The sequence below is a fragment of the Malania oleifera genome, chromosome 5, assembly GCF_029873635.1.
Source record: "Malania oleifera isolate guangnan ecotype guangnan chromosome 5, ASM2987363v1, whole genome shotgun sequence".
Lineage (NCBI taxonomy): Eukaryota > Viridiplantae > Streptophyta > Magnoliopsida > Santalales > Ximeniaceae > Malania > Malania oleifera.
The window spans coordinates 30,826,742-30,846,120 of record NC_080421.1 but is presented as its reverse complement, the minus strand read 5'-3'; the positions used below and the strand labels follow the sequence as shown (position 1 = coordinate 30,846,120).

The following is a 19,379-nucleotide window of genomic DNA, read 5'->3' as shown; positions in this document are numbered from 1 at the left end:
CATAAACAGCTTCGAATGGAGTCAACTTGACGAAGGAATGACAACTGGTATTGTACCACTATTCGACCCATGGGAGCCATCACACCCAATCCTTCAACTTGTCTCCAGCAAAGTCATGAAGATAAGTCTCTAAGCACCTATTAACATCTTCAATTTAAGCATCAAATTGTGGATGACATGCAATGCTCATACTTAATTGTGTTCCTTGCAAATGGAAAGCTCCTCCCAAAAGTAGTTGGTAAAGACTTTGTCACGATCACTAACAATGGACTGAGGAATGCCACGCAACTTGACAATATTCTCAACAAAAGTTCGAGCAACACTTAAAGTAGTATAAGGGTGAGTTATGGCCCAAAAATAAGCACATTTTGTGAGACGGTCCATAACAACAACCATTAGATGATGGTAGTCTCTCAATGAAATCCATGGAGATATTAGTCCTAGCTTCTTTTGGAATAGGAAGAGGTTGTAGAAGTCATGTACTATCCATAGTTTTCCTTTTTTGTCATTAACATCACATTCTACCATAAAACATTTTGATTTCACGCTTCATTCTCTTCCAGTAAAACTCTTGGGAATTGCACATGTAGGTTCTAAGAAAACTAGAGTGACCTACATCCTGGTGATGCACTAGCAGTATGGTTTTCTTGTGAGTTGAATTAGGCATTGATAAAATCCTCCCCTTATACAGTAACTTTAAAGAGTCCCAAAAGTAAGGAGGGACTGAAGTTGGCTCTTCTTGTAGCTTTTGGGTAATACCTCTAGTCTCTAAATTCAGCCATCATTCTTTCTTGATTTGTTCAAGAGTAGTACATGCAGGTACAGAATAGTAATAAGTTCAACTTGTTCAGGAAGTCGTGAGATTGCATCTGCCACACATTCTCATTCCTTATCTTGTAAATAATCTCATAGTCATAGCCCAACAACTTCGTGACCTACTTTTGTCGTCTCGTGGAAGAGATTCGGCTCCAAAAAATATTTCAAGCTTTTGCGGTCAATTCACATTTGGAAATGCCAGCCAATTATATACAATCCTCCACTTTGTAACTACATGCACAATGGCTAGTATCTCTTTGTCATAAAGAGACATGCCAATGTGGGCTGGAGAAAAAGCCTTACTGGCAAAAGCAATAGGACTTATGTCTTGCATTAAAACTGCACCAATGCCAACTCCTGATGCATCTGACTTAATGATGAACACCTTGTTGAAATTTGGTAACGCAAGGACTAGTGTGGTGGACATTGCGTGCTTAAGCTCCACAAAAGCTTGTTTAGCTTCCTCACTCCATTTGAATGCATCATTTTTCAATAGAGCAACCCTTGGAGTGCTAATCTTTTCATATGCCTTGAAAAACCTGCGGTAATAACCAATCAACCCTAAAAATCCTCGCAAAATTTTGATTGTTTGTGGAATAGGCCAATGTGTCATCAACTGTATTTTAGAAGGGTTTACGAAAACACCTTCTCGGGAAACAATATGCCCAAGATATTCGACATGCTTTCTATCAAAGCTACATTCTTGACAAATAGGTGATGCTCATAAAGAGTGGTGGGTACAATTCACATATGACATAAATTATCTTCAAGAGACGATCTATAAATCAGGATATCATAAAAAAAAAATATGAGAACAAACTTACGTTGGTAAGATCAGAAAATGTCATTCATGAGATTTTGGAAGGTTGAAGGCGCATTAGTTGACCCAAAAGGCATAACCAAGAACTCGTAATGGCCATCATGAGTTCTAAATGCAGTCATTTGAATGTCATCCTCGTGCACCCGAATCTAGTGGTAGCCATCATCTCAAGTCAAGTTTGGTGAATTGTTGGACACCTCCCAACTCATCTAACAATTCATCCACAATAAGGATACGATATTTATCCTTCACAATGTTCTTGTTCACTACTTGATAATCAACACACGTCTACCAAGAGCCATCCTTCTTCTTCACCAATAAGACGAGAAGAATATAAACTGACACTAGGTTGAATTATGCCAACATCTAACACTTTCTTCACTATCTTTTCCATATTTTTGCTTTCTAAAAATAAGTATAGCAATAAGGAAAAACGTCAGTAAGGGCACTACCTGGCAATAGAGGAATGTGGTGATTATCTATTCGCTGAGGTGGCAATCCATGTAGCTCTACAAATAGGTCAGAAAATTGTAAAATAACAGATTCTAGCCCTTCATCCTAGCCAAATTGATGTTGTAACTCCTTTGGTGCTCAAAGTTGTACCAAGCAGTTGTGTCACTCCTTTTCAAGGAGCTTTTCCATGCAATGGCTTGAAACTATATTGACATTACCACAACATTTGCCTCTTAAGAGTCACTGTCCAGCCATTCACGATGAACTTCATAACTAGTTTAGAAAAATTCTAAGCTATATCATCCAAAGTCCTTAACCATTCAATAACTAAAATCACTTCATAGTCTTCTAGTGGTAGCAAAAAGAAATTAACATTCAGCCCATGATTTTGCATAGTAAGTTTAACCTTCGTACACTTGCTCTGAAATGTCAAGGTCCTTCCATCTACAACCTCACATCAAACTTTTCACAGTGCTCCACAAGATAGGCTAGTCGTTTAATTTTAGTATCCATGAAATTATTAGTGCTACCCATATCAATTAAGATAGTAATAAGTTGGCATTTCAGGAAGCCACTAATTTTCACGGTTTAAGGATTATAATATACCCAACTAAAGCATGAACTAAATAAGCGATAGATTCATCATTATCATTAGATTTCATACCTTCATTATCTAAATAAGGGGAGTCATCCTCAACCTCTTTTGCCTCCTCCAATGGTTCAATCATCAAGAGTCATCCCTTTTTGCAACGATGCCTTCTATGCAACTTGTCATCATAATGCCAGCACAGATCCTTTGTCGTTCACTCTTTAAGTTCCTCTTGAGTCAACCATTTGGCAGGAGGGTTGCAAGGAGCAAGTGGTGTGATACTTTTGCTAACATTCTACTTGCCAATGATCTTTCTAGAGTGACGTCGCTATTCTCCCAACGTCTATTCTTCTAAAAGTGCAAAGAAAATTGCAGCAATCATAGTCCGCAGCCGACACACTTCGACCTAATGTCAAATGTTAGGTAGGAGACCTTCAATAGAAGTACCCACGAGTTAGCTTTCATTTGGGACCCTAATACCAAATGGTAAGAACCTATTATGTGGCCGACACACTTTACCCTAGCTTCAATTTGGGACCTTGATACCAAATGATAAGACCCTAGGATTTTATCAAAGAGAAATTGGGGAAATTAAAAGAAAAGAAAAATAGAAAGAGAAAATACAGCTTATCATTTCAAGGGGGTCAGCCTCCAAATTAGCCAAAGGCAATGAGAAACTACTTGAATGAAAAAACCCTATAGGGATACATATATATAGGGTAGGGAACCCTACTCCTATTCGGAATGTAAAATATCTCAATCCAAGTCCTTAGTGGGCTCAATCCTAAAACATTAAATAGAAATCCCAACACTAAATAGAATCCTAACATTAAAAAAAGTCCCAATTGATTTGGGAATCATAACATTATATAGAAATCCCAATTGATTTGGGAATCCTAACACATTAATTAGAAATCCCAATTGATTTGGGAATCCTAAAAACAATTCAATAGGTATTCAATTTTTTTGTTTTTTGTTTTTTTTTTTGGCTAGGTTTAGTGTAGGATAGTCTTTCTCGCTTTCATTTAGTGCTCCACCAATAAATTGGCGGGCATTACTTCATTAGTTCATGGTGTTGGTCATTTTTCGCTCGTTTCTATCTACTTCTATTTTTTTTTTATCTGTCTAAGTTAAAGGAAGTCTCATCCTGCTGAATTTTATTGTAAATTATCTCCTTCTTTTCTTGATAAATTTATTCTTTTTATCAAAATATAATATGGAATAAATAATGTCAAATTCTTGAAAAAGGGGGAGGGTCTCTGCAATCTAAGTTGGGCCAGCCACTCCAACAGGCCCTTCTCACGATAAAAATGGGTTAACCTAAAACATTCCCAGGATAAAAGAAAAAGGGGATCTTTTTGTTCCCAGTTGGAACAAAAGGATGCTCAGTGCATAAAAAGTGTTGGAACGGCCCAATACATTGGTGTAATAACCCATGGAGCTTATCAATTTTCTAATTAAGGATTACGGAAGTTCCTTCCATGCGGTTTCAATTACCGGAGAGGCCCAAAATTCTTTCAATTTCTATGAAGAGCAGAGGTGTTTGTCCGCTTGTGAAGGAATGATGAGTGGAAATTCTCTGGAGGAGAAGGAGATGCAATCAGTTGGAGATGATAATCGCCTGCACTCTGCTGGAGCCCATAATCTCTTGCAGTCACTTGGAAGCCAGATTGGGGAATGCGTTGGTCATGGTTCGCGTACACAAGAGATGAATTTTTCTCGTAAAAAAATTATGCAAATAAAATGGCTGGGGATATAATGGTGCACAGCATACTACAGGGAAGGGAAAAGTAGGAAAATTTTGACTTACACGGGAGTAAGTTTTTAAGAACATATGAAGCAGGAAAGTCTTATGATGAGGAATTTCAGGATTATTCCAATTCTGATTCTGATAAAGGAGGAAATCATTTCCAGGGTAGGATATCTCAGACAAGGACAGTGAGTTTGGTAGTGATCCTGTTCGAGATAGTGGTCATATGACGGATGATATTTTTGAAAAAACAGATTACATTTCCAACTCTCCTCACGCACTTGGTAATCTCTCTAATGTTGCGCCTTATCCATTCATGGGTGGTCTAGGTGTAGATTTGGCTGTGACTAATCAATAGGAATGGGTTATTACCTACTCCTGAGAAGGAGCTCAAAAACTTCTGGACGAAATGGGTTTGTGACTGGGGTATCATGGATCAAATGAAGTTCAGCTGGATGGGGCTAAGAAAAAGTGCATGAAAGTTGGCGTGAATTGGCAAGATTTCAAAGCTCTATTAATTACGAAGGGAACAATTTTAAAATAGATTTCTTAATCAGAGTTGACTATCTTTTTTCCCTTTTAGTTTCTTTTTTTTTTTGTCTTAATGTTCAAGTTGTAGCAGAAAACTACAAGCAAACCCAGAAAATGTTGGGATCATCATAGGAATTGCCACCAAAGCTTTTAGTATTACAAACCATTTCATACCAACATCAATTATTATGTTATAGGCGAGAGTCTAAGCCATGCATACATTGCACGAACATATTAGTTAGATACAGATTTGCGTCGGCAAATCCTACTCAAATAGATGTGCTGAAATTAAAGCTTTATACTATTAAATTTTGAAATTCGAAAGTGTACCATTGCAACAGATATGATAGCATACATATCATAATTATACTAATAATAATACATAACATACATGCATGTGCACGAACATACACAAAGACCATAGGATAATAAAAGCTATACCAGTTCAAAAACTTGGCGTGGCTCGATGATGGACAAGAGATCATAACAAAAGAAGGCCAAACTGCTGTTCAACCGCTTTGCCAAGCTTAAGCCTTTCTTGCAGCGCTCATGAACTTCAGTCAAAAGGCAATCATATAGTTGCATTATACATCTGAATACACCTTCCTTCAATTGCATAGGTGGAACATCTTCACCTAAGACAAAGGACATAGCGTTTAAAACAAGGGAAATCAAAACTTTGAACAAGGCTGATCTTAGCACTCTTTAATGGCACTGCATGGCAAAAAGAACAAACAGTTCCACATATGTAAATTTAACCATCCAACCAATGGGGCACAAACTTTAGTTGTAGAGAACATCTCAATTGAACTCCAAACTTAATGAATCAAAATATGCCTATGGGTGATTGAGCATAGTTAGCAATGGTACATTGGTCATTCTGATGCACATGAAATATATTATAAAAAGAAAGGGAGACTTGTCGCGTTTTTAGATTTTTACAATTTTACTGAACTCAGTTAACATGGTATAGAACATGGTTACAAGCATGGTCTTAAATTTCCATGAAATTGTTGAAATTTCCGATTTCTATCACCCTCAAAATCGAAACGGCAATCGATTTCTGTCTTGCATAATTTCTATCGAAATTTCAACAAATCATCCGAAATTTATCAAAATCTTGAAATTTTAGCGAAACTTGCCGAAATTTGAACTATGCAATGAAATTTTCCTGGAATGCAAATGAGAGATTTAGGAGTAAAGAGAAATTTCTCTCTTAATTTATTTTATTTATTTTTTATCGAAACAAAAGATTATTACAAGTTCTTTTGAAATTTATGAAGAAGTAAACTTACAACAACATTTTATTTAACCATTCATGTTTTTATCGTTATTTGTATAATAAATAATATTTAAATGATTAATGAATCTCATTTGTATAAACTGATTCACTAAATACGTTTAATGGACATTATCTTACAAATATGTTTGATGCACATATTATATTACAACTTCTCCACCTCATACACAGCATAGATGTATTTACTTGTAATATATTAGTCCTAAAACTTACATTGTTATGTCTATTAATCATTTCTAAAGCTTTGTAAAAGAATTCCAAGCTTTACTACTTATTTCCATTATTTTTTCAAATTGAAATCAAAATTGACATTGAAATCGAAATTTCCGTCGAAATTTCCGAACTTTTGGAGCTTTAAAATTGGATTCAAAATCGAAATCTAAGACCTTGGTTACAAGGGCTAAAAACCTAAGAGCTGCCATCACTGCTAAATCAAACCTTAAACCCCTCAATCCTATGCCTGTCTGTCACCGTAGGAGGGCTATCCACACAACCACAGAGCAGAACCAACCCCCACAGTTACAGGAAAATCCCAGCAGTTGCTAGAAACTTTATGGATGACACTACCAAATCAGAACCATAAAATCCCTAATGTAATGTTTGCAATCATGGATTTTGGGTCTTGCATTCAGATTTTTGTTGATTGGGAAGAAACTCACAATTTTATATTGAGTTTTGTCCAAATCTACACAAATTCAAATCCAATGCCTAAAATTCTTGCTCCCAAATAAACGGTAAAAAAAATAATCATTTTGAAAACCAACAGCATACTTGCCCGCAGACAGTGTAGACCCTGAAAAATCATCACCAGAGAGCCCCCCCACCCCCATGAGCTGGTTGCAGGTTGACCAGCTCAATGCCATGCACTGGTACGCAAGGCTTCATAAAAGCCTATTTTGATCCAATATTCAGTCAATGGCCGTAATATCAAGTTCCATCCTACTTAGTCACAGTCAATTCGGTGCACTGTTAATGAGTATTTGATACCTTCATAAGTTTGTTTGTTAGAGGCAGCTGAGTTCATTTGATGCTGAAGCAATGCAATGTCATTGTCCTTTGATATTCAATCCGGTTGTCCACCCAATTCAATGTTAGACTTGTTTGTGACTCATGGGATGGAGTCCATGAATCCAAAATGGTTTGATTCCCTCATCCTTGCCAAGCATTACAACTAATAAATTGAATGTGAGTAATTATTTGCAGTCATCCAAAGACAGTCGAGATCTATTTGACAGGCTTAGGCAAGTCCAAACACATATTTCAATATCAACCCAATGACAACAACTAGAAGGAGGTATTGTTTCAAGAAGATGCATTGATCATCTCACTGCACTGGAACTCAATGAAATCCAAGATTGCATGGCTGTGTATGCATCTCAATGCATGTGATGAGATGTGGGGTAATGACAACAAACAGAAGAAAGTACAGGTTCAGGAAGATGCAGTTGTGTTCTCCCTGTTATGGAATTCAATTAAATCCTAACTTGCAGGGATGTCTATGCATCTCGATGTATGTAAGAAAATGTGGGGCTATGTCATGCTTTTATATTCGAGTAACCTAACCCATACACGCAATCTTTCCCTAGAGTACTTTCGACTACAATCAAGGACATAGGAGAATCACTCAGCTCTTCATTGGGATGAAGCATATCATGAGGAAGACAACAATGTGCAAACCATAAGAACCAATATCCAAGAGATGCAAAAGCAGATGGAGCAGTCCTTTAGGTTGTAGTGAGTTTCAAACCCGAGTTTGAACTTGTTAAGGCTTAATATACCCCACAACCTAACAGCTTAAGCTTTTAGGCTAAGTGGTGTTCTGACATGGTCTCAAAGCCAGGTTACTAGGAGGTCCTGGGCTCTAGTCTTGTTGCCCATGTTTATTGCTTGTTTGTTAAAAATTATGTTATTCCCCATGACGGGTGTTTTTATTGTTCATCTATCTCTCCACAAGTTATTGGGCTGCATGTGCAAGGAAGCATTAAGGCTTGATATACATTGTTGGCACACAACCTAACAACTTAAACTTTTAGGTAAAATGGTATTCTAATAGAACCAATCTGATCTCAAATTCTCCTTGGAGCAGAATTGTCAGCTTTTGCTCATTTCTAGCCTATGTACTCCCAGCTCCTAGTTTGGGTGGCCCAACTTCTAATTACGAAAGTACATTCATCGCACATGGTAGATCTAGCGGAGGTTTAATGGGTGGCTTGGGTAATCATGGATGAAATGATGTGGTAGAGCCATAGAGGTACCCCACGCAAGCGTACTCATCCTAGACAAGGCTCATACAACTAGACGAAGTTGGAATCTCCATGGCAAGCCCCCATGCAACTCCAATGCAACCACCCCCAGATTCCACTCTTACACCCTCAGCTTTTGGAGAATAGTGTAATATATTTGTATGAGGGGAAGAGTGTTCAAAAATCTAGCAATATCAAGTCGTAGCACCCCTTTCTTAGATAGGTAATGCTACAGCTTCTTGTTATCCAATATCACTACCACTAGCCCTTGGGTCAAAGATCATGCTACCAGTGACCAACAAACCATATGACACATACTAACAATCTCTTTTACACTCAGTAGCATCCAAGCAACTTATCTTATGCTACTCTTGTCAATGGGTCCACCACTATTGTTAAGAAAACAACAAAGTTCTTGTTTTCTTCCCAAGTCAACAAACAGGCTGTTAACCCTTTCATGTTACTCGATTCTAATTTTTGGGATCCTAATCATGTCGCACCAAAGATGAGTTTCAAATATCTTGTTACATCTATTCATTACTACTCAAGGATGACTTGATTTCATTTAATTAAGAATCATTCCGAGTTTTAACATCTTTTGTGCCAAAATCAAGACTTGGTCTATGAGAATACTTCTAAGTAACAATGCTAAGGAGCACTTCACTACACAACTCCTACCACTCTTAACAAAATTCGAGATAATTCATCATTCAACTTATGCCCACTCCTCAACAAAATGGAATCATGATGAGGAAAAATAGACATATCCTCGAAATCACTCATACCCTGTTGTCTCAAACGAATGTACCCAAGCGTTTTGGTCTAATGTTGTCCTCACCATTTTCTCTTATCAGCAAAAAACCATATCTTGCCTTCAGTCACAAAATACCTTTCTTTATTCTCTTCCATGATTCTTCTTTGTTCTCACAATCTCCATGCATACTCGGTGTGTGTTCCTTTACCTATTAGTTAACTCAACGGGTGGATAAAAAGGATCTGGGTGTTATTTAAGTGTATATTTTTCTAGGATGCTCCTATACTCAAAAGGGATACAATGGTTATAGTCCACATTTTCTTGTTTCTATGTCTATGCTAAATATTACCTACCTTGTCCATGAATCTTTTCCATGCCTAGCCTTCCAAATTCAAGTCCATTATCTCTACCTAGATATTCTGTTGAATCTTCATGTTGGTTGAGTCAGTCTAATCACTCAAATCACCATAAACTATAATTTTACACACAACAGCGACAGAAGTTCCTTGGATTCTAATGTTGCGGCTTTGGTTTTCTCGTCACGTGCAATCCCTCATGATATCATCCTTCCTATGATAGTTCAAAAAGGTAAATGCACCTATGCCCAAAGTCCAATCACTAACTTTATTATGACTGTGCCAACCTCATAATGATATTGGTTTATTACTACTTTATCCTTTGTTTCCCTTCCCAAGTTTAAATTCTAGTTAGATGACTTGTTCACTAAACCTTTGTTGGTGTATGGATTAAATCCATCTGTAAGAAGCAAGGAGCATGTGATATCTATTCTCCAACTTGAGGGGGAGTGTTAGCAATTATTTGGTGTTAATGCAATATCTTAGTGGGGTGTGAGTTAGTGAGGATATAATGTTCATTATGAAGTACATGAGATATAATATAGCTAAAGAGGCCGATCCATCATTGTGTTAGGTTTTTCCCATTTTACAAAATTTTGTTAACACATAAACACAAATACATTTAAAATGGTTTTTTTCATGCTGCAAGTGAGTAATATAACTATTAGACTTTAGGGTTGTTAATGGTTATTTCAGTCTTTTAGCATTATCAAGTGTGCTAGTGCTATGTTAATTAGTGAGAGTAAAAGGGTATTATGGTCATTAGAATGTATTTGATATGTATAATAAATAGAGGGAGAGACCTATCTTTTTGTTAGGTCATTCATTTAATCAAAAATCTCAACATGGTGTTAAAGCAAGATCCAACCTAAACCCTACCACCAAACCAAACTCAGCCACAGCCAGAAAAGCACCTTCCCATCTTGCCCTTCTCAGAGCCACTACAACCCTTCAATATTTCACAAAACCAACCATACAGCCAGAAACAGAACCCTCTGAACCATAACCCCACAAAATCCCATCGTCAAAAACCTCCCCACACACTGCCACAGACCAACCAACTGCCAGCAGTTCCTACCCACATGCCGGTGCATGAGAGTGTTTCAGGCCACCTTTTTTGCTTTTTTTTTTTCCTCCAGGATTTTTTATTTGTTCCCTAGACCATACTACCAAGTTATTGGGCATGTGTTTTGCTCAAAGACCCACCTGTTCTCGACCATACACTTATGGTAATCCATTCGTTGTTGTTTCAGTGTTCGTAGAGGCTATTTGCAAGTCTCTTAAAGCAGTGGCAGTGTTTCATAAGTTGATTTATGAGGCTATGGTAGTGCTATATTAGCTTGTTGGTAGTTCAACTCGTACGTGGCTGTTTCAGTGGTTCACCTCATTTATGGTTGTCTTGGTTAGTTTTGCTTGTTCCTATTTTTTTTATAGTTGTTTGGTTTGTGTGTGTTGGGATGAATCCCAAAAACATGTTTCCTTCATTGCTACTACAAATAACAAGTGATAAGTTGGATGGAAAGCATTACGTTCAATGGTCTAACGCCTTTAGGGTTTATTTTTAGTAGAATTAGGAAAATTTGACCATTTACTCCAACTTGGTCCTTCTAATGAGAAGAGGAAATAAGTCTGGATTCAAGAAGATGCCTTGATTGTCTCCCTCTTGTGAAACTCAATGGAGCCCCAAATTTCACGGATAAGCATGTATCTAGGAGATTCGAGGTTATGCCAAGTTTTCGTACTAAACATTACACAAATGTATTACTTATCCAAGAAGTACTTTCTATCACAACAGGGAGATAGGAACATTATGGACTATTTCGGAGAGATGAAACATATTGATGAGGAGCTTAACATCGTGCAATCTATAACTGATGTTGTTCGTAAGATGCAAAAATAGAGGGAGTAGATAGTACTTCAGGTTATAGTGGGTTTGAAACTCAGGGATGAGGTAGTCTTGTCCCAAATACTTAGTAGTGCAAAGTTGCCATCATTTGTTGATGTTTATTCTCATGTCCTTCATGCTTCCTTCAACACACAATCCCCTTCTCTCGCATCTAGCTCTGAAAGGACAGCCTCTACCACGTATGGTGATTCAAGCTTTCAACTAAGCAACTTCTGAAGTTATCAAGGTGGTTTGAGCAGTTGTGATGGTAGAGGCACTCCTTGCAAGTGTGCTCATTGTAGACGTGGTAATCATACTCTTCAGTATCCTGTAAATTTACTTGTGTTACTTTTGCTAATGGATCCATCGCTATTGCCAAGGACATTGGGACTGTAAATCCCACTTCTTCTAGTTCTCTTCCTTCCGTTTTTGTATATTCCCAAGTTTCCTTCCAATCTTATGTCCATTAGCAAGCTTTACAAATCAATGAACTGCTCAATAACATTTTTCACTATGTGGTCATTTAGGATTTGAAGACAAGGAAGATGATTGGTAGAGAGCGCAAAGTTGGCACGATTTTATCATTTTGAGTCACCGTCTCCTTCTGTGGCTGCCACACCACTCCTAATTCATTGTTGCCTTGGTCAACCTTCGTAGGAAAAGTTGAAATATACAGTCCCTGATTTGAGTTCTATGTCTAGTCCTAATTGGGAGTTTTGTTTGGGAAAGCATCATCATGTCCCTTTTTCTTCCAAAGTCAACAATCCAAATTGTATTTCAGGTACTTCGTAACTTTTTTGGATGATTATTCAAGGATGACTTGGTTGCATTTAATAAAAGACCATTCTGAGTTATTTCATATATTTTGTGCCTTCTATTCTAAAACAAAGACTTAATTTGGTTTGTCAATTCGAATACTTCAAGGTAATCATGCTAGAGTATTTCAGTACTCAATTCACTAATTACTTGACTCATGGTATTGTTAATCAATAATCCAGTGCCCACACTCCTCAACAAAAATGGAAGTGCAGAGAGGAAAAATAGACATATCTTTGAAATCACGTGCACCTTACTTTATCAAATACATGTACCTAAAGTGTTTTGGAGTGATGTTGTGCTTGCTGCTTGCTATCTTATCAACAAGATCTCGTCCTCTATTCTTAGTGGTAAAACTCCCTACTTCATTCTCTTTCTTAATTCACCTCTATTCTCTCTACCTACTCGTATATTTAGGTGTGTGTCCTTCGTTCATCAGCAAACTCCCGGGGTGGATAAGTTGGATCCTTGTGCTATAAAATGTGTCTTTTCGGGGTCCTCATATACAAAAAAGAGATATCGTTGTTATAGTCCTACTTTATATCACTTCTTCATTTTTGTAGATGTCAACTTCTATGAGTTTACACCATAATACACTCAGTCCCTGAGTGCTTCTGATGTCAACAAGTCTCTTCCTCTGCCTAATCTTCCAAATTCCAATTTGCTTTCCTTAACCAATCATCCACCTGTGTCTCCATGTAGCATGAGTCCTCCTCATCGTCTCAATCATCCTAATTTGTAGGAGTATTCACAATGACAACTCCAAGAAAGAGACCCCTCTAGCTTCTACTACCATGCCTTTGGTTTCCTCATCTAAGTATAATATTCCCCATGATGTTGATCCTCCCATTGCTGTTTGGAAAGGTAAAAGCACATGTTCACAACATCCCATCTCCAATTTTGTTTTTTATGACATCTTATCACCCTCCTATTATGGTTTGTCACTACTCTATCATTTGTTGCCCTTCCTAATCTATTTTGGAAGCCTTAGCCCACTCTAGGTGGAGGAATGTCATGGTTGAAGAGACAAATTCTCTACAGGACAATGATACTTGGGAATTAGTATCTCTTCCTCCTGACAAATCTGTGGTTGGTGGTCACTAGGTATACACTATGAAAGTCAACCATGATGGTTTTTTGACTCATCTGAAGGCATGTCTTGTTGCTAAGGGATATCCTCAATTGTATGGTTTGGATTATTACGACACTTTTTCCGTAGTTGCCAAACTTACATTAGTACGTTTTTCATCTCTTAGGCCACCACTTGTAACTGGTCTCTACATTAGTTAGATGTCAAGAATGCCTTCTTGTATGGTGATCTTGATAAAGATGCCTATATGGAGCAACAACCTGAATTTGTTGCCTGGGGAGGTCAAGCTCAGTGTTTCGGCTCAAGAAAGCATTATATGGTTTAAAATAGTCTCCCAGAGCATGCTTTGGTCGATTCAATGTTGTAGTACTTAAGTTTGGCCTTCAACGAATCATTGTGTTTTATCATCATACTTCATCAGATAGGATCATTATTGAGAATGTGGATGATATTGTACTAACAAGTAATGATGATAAACGTATTCAGATCCTTAAACATTTTCTACAAATTAAGTTTCAAACCAAAGATTTGGGACCATTGAAATACTTCTTGGGAATAGAAGTATCCAAATTAGGGGCATACAAAATTTATTGAAACCGAACTATTTGACAGTTCGGTTTGGTATTTCGATTTCGATCTTTAGTTTCAAATTTGAATGTTATAAAAACCCATATTCAGCTTCAATTTCAGTGTCACAAGAAAACCAAACCAAGAAAAACTAAAAAAGTAGATTATAATATGAAAATAACCATTATTAATAGTATATACGTGTACAAACATGACTATATTATCTAATAATTTTTCATTACTGCATAAAATTAAGCTTTGGTTGCATTTATAAAGATGCAGAGGCACCCCCCGAATACATTCTTTCAATGTGGAACAAGAGACCAAAGAGGGAGAGCATTAAGAAGAGTTGGCTGCTGGGTTTTAGTCTAGGAAGTCCATTGACAAGTTTACCTATTCCCGAGATATCTATTCTTTTTACTATAATATCTTGTATTCCTTCCCAACATTCAACTATAGTGGGCCAGGCTTATTTGTTTAATTGATGAGCTAGGACAATTATCAAAGCCCATTTCTTTTGGCAGTAAAATATAAATCATTGTACGCCAGGCTTGTTCGTTTAACTGATGGGCCATGTATTTTATTGAAGCCCATTTCTTCTGGGCACTAAACATAAACCATTTTGGCAGTCAAGCTAACAAGATTATTTAAAATTTGGTATCGATAAAAGAAAAATATTGAACTGAACTAGAAAAAATCAGTTTACAGTTAGACTGAACCATCGGTGTGTGGTTTGGTTTTGGTTTTAAGTAATTTGAGAACCAATTAGTTTGGTTCAACAATCACACTTGTATTCAAGGATATACTGAAGTAAAATTGGGCTGGATCACCTTCAGATAGAAGATCCATAACCGGTACTATATCCTTGTTGGTGGTAATTTCGTTTACTGGAACAGTAAGAAACAAACTGTAGTGGCCAGGCTGAGTGCCAACTCAGAATATAGGGTCATGGCTCACACTATATATGACATTGCTTGGCTGAAAAACATGTTGGAAGAATTGGGTTTTACACATTCTTAGTCTATGGAGTCAATGTGTGATAATCAAGCTGTCTTTCATATTGCCTCTAACCCGGTCTTTCATGAGTGAATGAAACACATTGAAGTTGATTGCCATTTTTTTTTAAGAGAAACTTGTGCAGAAGCTCATTGTTACCACTTATGTGAAGTCCGATATGCATCTTGCTGATTTGTTCACCAAAGCTTTGGGAGGGGTGCTCGTGTTAAATTTATTTGTAGCAAGCTAAGCGCATATAATATCTATGTTCCCGCTTGAGGAAGAGTGTTAATGGTTATTTTAGTCTTCTAGTATTATTAGGTGTGTTAGTATTATGTTAATTAGAGAGAGTTGGTAAGAGTATTATGGTCATTAGAACGTATGTGGTATGTATTATGGATAGACCTATCATTGTGTTAGACCAATCATTGAATAAAAAATCTCAACAATGGTAACAACCCAAGATAAAATGCAGGGAAAAAAATACAAAATATAAGCTTGTCCATGTGAATGTCTTTAAGTTTCAAAAGATATACTCATGCATAAAAGTTGATGAATGAAAAGAGGTTTAGAGTTGAACACTTCTTCCAAGAAAAATGCAATAATTTAGTTGGAATGCACTCTTTAGTCTAAATAGATTTTCCAGCAACTTTTGTAAAACAACTTTTATTATGAATTATTTCAGGTTTTCAACTTCAAGAATGTGACTTATACAACAAATTATTAAGAGTTAGCATAAAAATAATTTTACAACAAGAATTTACTTTGATTGAAAAATGTCCCAAACAGAAACTAAATAATGAAGCTAACAAAGTTCCACTAGCTGCATGTTTTACCTAAAACAAACCAATTGTAATTTTTCAAAATCCTCCTAGTATAAAGCCATCACAACAACGCGCTAACTGATAGTATAAGTAGAGAAACAAATAACTATGATATAGTTTTAGTTTTGTTTAATTTTTTATATTCATATTTTTATTTTATGAAATTGGGGTTAAAACACTTACCAAATCACAATAATTATTTATACTTCTATTTTATTTGATTTTTCACATTATGAATTTATGTTACACAATTCAACAAAATATTGACTATCCTGCAAGTTGGATTAAGTAGGAGATGAAGTTCAACTTAGTTGAGAGCTGTAGATATCACTCTATATTACATGTCATTGATTAATTTGTTTAACTTACAATTTTTTTTAACTGAAGAAGAGTTCGGTTTAGTAGATATTTTTTGTTCTAGAGACTAACACTAATTAATTTGATATACTACTTTTGAACTGCAAGGAATTTGGCAATCACTTTATTTACACTACCTCTTTGCTGATGTCTTAAGCATCATGAAGAAAATGATAGAAATTAGAGTATGTAGTGAAAGAAGCATTCTTTTTTGCATCGTGCTTTTGTGATATCCTACATTTTTTGCTTGTTCAAATGTAAAAAAATGTATGGCAAAATAAAAAGGTTGAAAATTTAGAGGTTCTTTGGTATCACTGTCAAAAATTAGAGAAACGAATACCAAAAAACAGAAACAAAAACTAAAAACTAGAAACTAGCAACCTATTTGGTTAACATTTATAAAACTAATACAAATTAAAAACTTAATTAAAACATTCTCACTTTCATCTTTAAAAATAATGCACGTTAAAAGAATTACTATAATAAAAATAAAATTTATTATAATTATTTAACTTAATTGTTCTACTTTTAAAATTTTATTAGACATGACAATTGAAAAATAGTAAAAGTATTTTGCAATTGCCTTTATTATTATATTTTGAAATTTATGTATACTTTTATTTTAATTATATTTAAATTCATACGATTATCCAATTTTTATTTTAATTTAAACGTGCATAAAATGAATAATTTAATCCAAAAAAAACCATTTCTAAATATGAAAATTTCAGGCAACAAGTTGTCAAAACAACTGAAAACAATAAAATTTGGTCTTCAATTTTTTGGCAAACAGCAGAAAATCAACAACAAAAACAGAAAACTGACAACACAAAAAAACATGTTTTTATAATATGTTTCTTCACAATAGAGCATGGTATTAACTAACGGTCGTTACATAGCATAACAGATATTACGTAATGGAAAAATAGGTGGACGATACCGTTACAAGTCGCATTAGCGGGGAGCAGAAAATTCACATGGGTAACGGCCGTTACGGAACCGTAACAGACAGTAACAGCCGTTACACTAATGTTACGGCACGTAACGTCCATTAACACACGTTACGTCCAACAGCCCCTTACTCTACTGCATGCATAGCTTCCTTATCTCCTCGAATTTGCTCCATTTTGTGTGTTTCTCTTTCATTTGGCTTAGATCTCATCATTTGAAGCCTCCGAAGAACCGAAAAGCAACTTCGAAGCCTTACATCTATTGTGCTCCACAAGCTGAGTTCCCTCTTTCACTCGAATCACTCTTCGTCTCCTTTGTACAGCTTCGATCTACTGATCTGAAGCTTTGAAATCCCCAAAATCAGCTTCGATTTTTGCCTTAAAGGTGTTCGATTATTCCCTCTTCGTCATTCGTCTCCTTCGTACAGCGTAAGAAGTAAGAACCCAAAAATCTGCTTCGAAATCTTCAAAGCCTTCAATTCCTTCATTCGAAGCCATTGAATCCTCCAAGTTTTGGAGGCTTCCAGGTTGCAGATGCAGCAGCTCTCTCGTAGCTTACGTCAGGACTTAGGAGTGGGTAACTAGGTAGTGGGTATGTTTGTTTCTTCACTCTTCACTTCTTCTAGACTTCTACAGTTTTATTCATTGGTTATTGGTTAATGCAATTGAAAATTACTAATTTATTATAAATTAATAATTTAGTTTGTTTTATAATTTCAGTTTATACTTTATATTTATTATTTAATTAACATATAAATTTGTAAATGATTGTATAAGTAGAATTTATTAATTAAAAAAATTAGTATAAAATTATTAAAATATAAAATTTATAGAGTTACTTAGACACTTAGAGAGTTAGAACTTAGAACTTAGAAACTTAGAGTACAGATTTAGTAAAAAATTATGAACTAATATTCTACATATTTATTCTTTTTAATACCTTGACAATTAATAATTTAATATTAGATCTACAATTTATAGTAAATTCTAATTTGTACACAATTAGTCAAGTCTCAACTCTTAAGTGACTCAAGTTCAAGTACACTACCATTTAAATAATTAAATTGTAAGATTTACAATTCCATATTTATTTTGTTAAATTGTAAATTTTAATATAAGTTATTGTATTATATACGTATAAATCAACTAAAATTTTTAATAGTTAGTAACTTAAAGTTTAAATTTAATCCATCATTTATGTAATACTGTTATGTAATTAACTAATTAATTAATTATGTACCATTTTATTCTTAATTTATTGTATAAGGATGATAACTTTTTTTTGTTTACTTGTGTATAAGTCATCTAACCAAGCACTGAAGAGCTAACTAGTGAAGACATTGGTTGGCATTTTGCTACTCCAGTGGAAGGCAGTAGACATGTCTTATGTAAATTATGCGGAAAGACAATTAAAGGAGGAATTACATGACTGAAACAACACTTGGCACATAAAAAAGGTCAGGTGTCTTCGTGTCCAAATGTAACCACGCGGGTGAGAGAAGAAATGATGAAACATCTACAACAATATGCAGAGTAGAAGAAAGACAAACAAAAAAGGCAAGATGAAGTAGAAGCTCAAATCAGAGGAGATATTGAAAATTTGAGCGACGAAGAAGATTCAAATGAGGAAGCAATGAGATTTTCTCAACAAGAAAGCATACGAGCACAACAAGAATAGGGAGAGAGGCAAAGATTTAGGGCAAGAACCAGTGGAAGTGGTAATTATTATGAATGAGGCAGTGGCTCTAGTAGTGGCAGTGCCAGTGTTCCTGGTAGAGTTCGGTCACAAAGTGTTCGAGAAGCTGGAGGCAGTGGGCGACAATGGATTAATCCTAATGCCCCTGAAGCTGGATTAAGAGTGATGGATCCTACTCTAGAAAGAAGTAGGAGTGCCGAGTAACCAAAAATAAATACCAAAATTCTGAAGGGTTTAAGGAGTAAATTAGGAAAAGCAGTGAGCAAATTCCTAATTTATAATCGAATTCCAGTGAACGTAGCTGACTCTCCTTTTATGCAGTCGATGCTTGATGTTACTACAGAGATTGGAAAGGGGTAAAGGGCCCATCACCCTATGAGGTCTCTGAAATATATTTAGAACAAGAGTATCAGGAAATGAAAACTTATATATCTTCTTTTGCTGGCATTTGGAAGGAGAGAGGTGTAATCATTACGTGTGATGGTTGGTCCGGACCCACAGAAAAACATATAATAAACTTTTTAGTTTACTCCAATAGAGGCACTATTTTCCACAAGTCAGTTGATGCCTCTGATGTGCTAAGCCG

The 19,379-nt window shown here is 35.9% G+C and overlaps 1 protein-coding gene across 1 annotated transcript in view; it reads right to left on the bottom strand.

Annotated features, from left to right (window-relative positions):
* The window catches only part of LOC131155773 (guanine nucleotide exchange factor SPIKE 1), a 134,142-nt gene that overhangs the window by 48,675 nt on the left and 66,088 nt on the right, over positions 1–19,379 (bottom strand). The window contains exon 19 of the mRNA XM_058109165.1: positions 5,401–5,594. Within this exon, the coding sequence (XP_057965148.1) occupies positions 5,401–5,594 (194 nt within the window). The remainder of the gene's footprint in view (positions 1–5,400; positions 5,595–19,379) is intronic.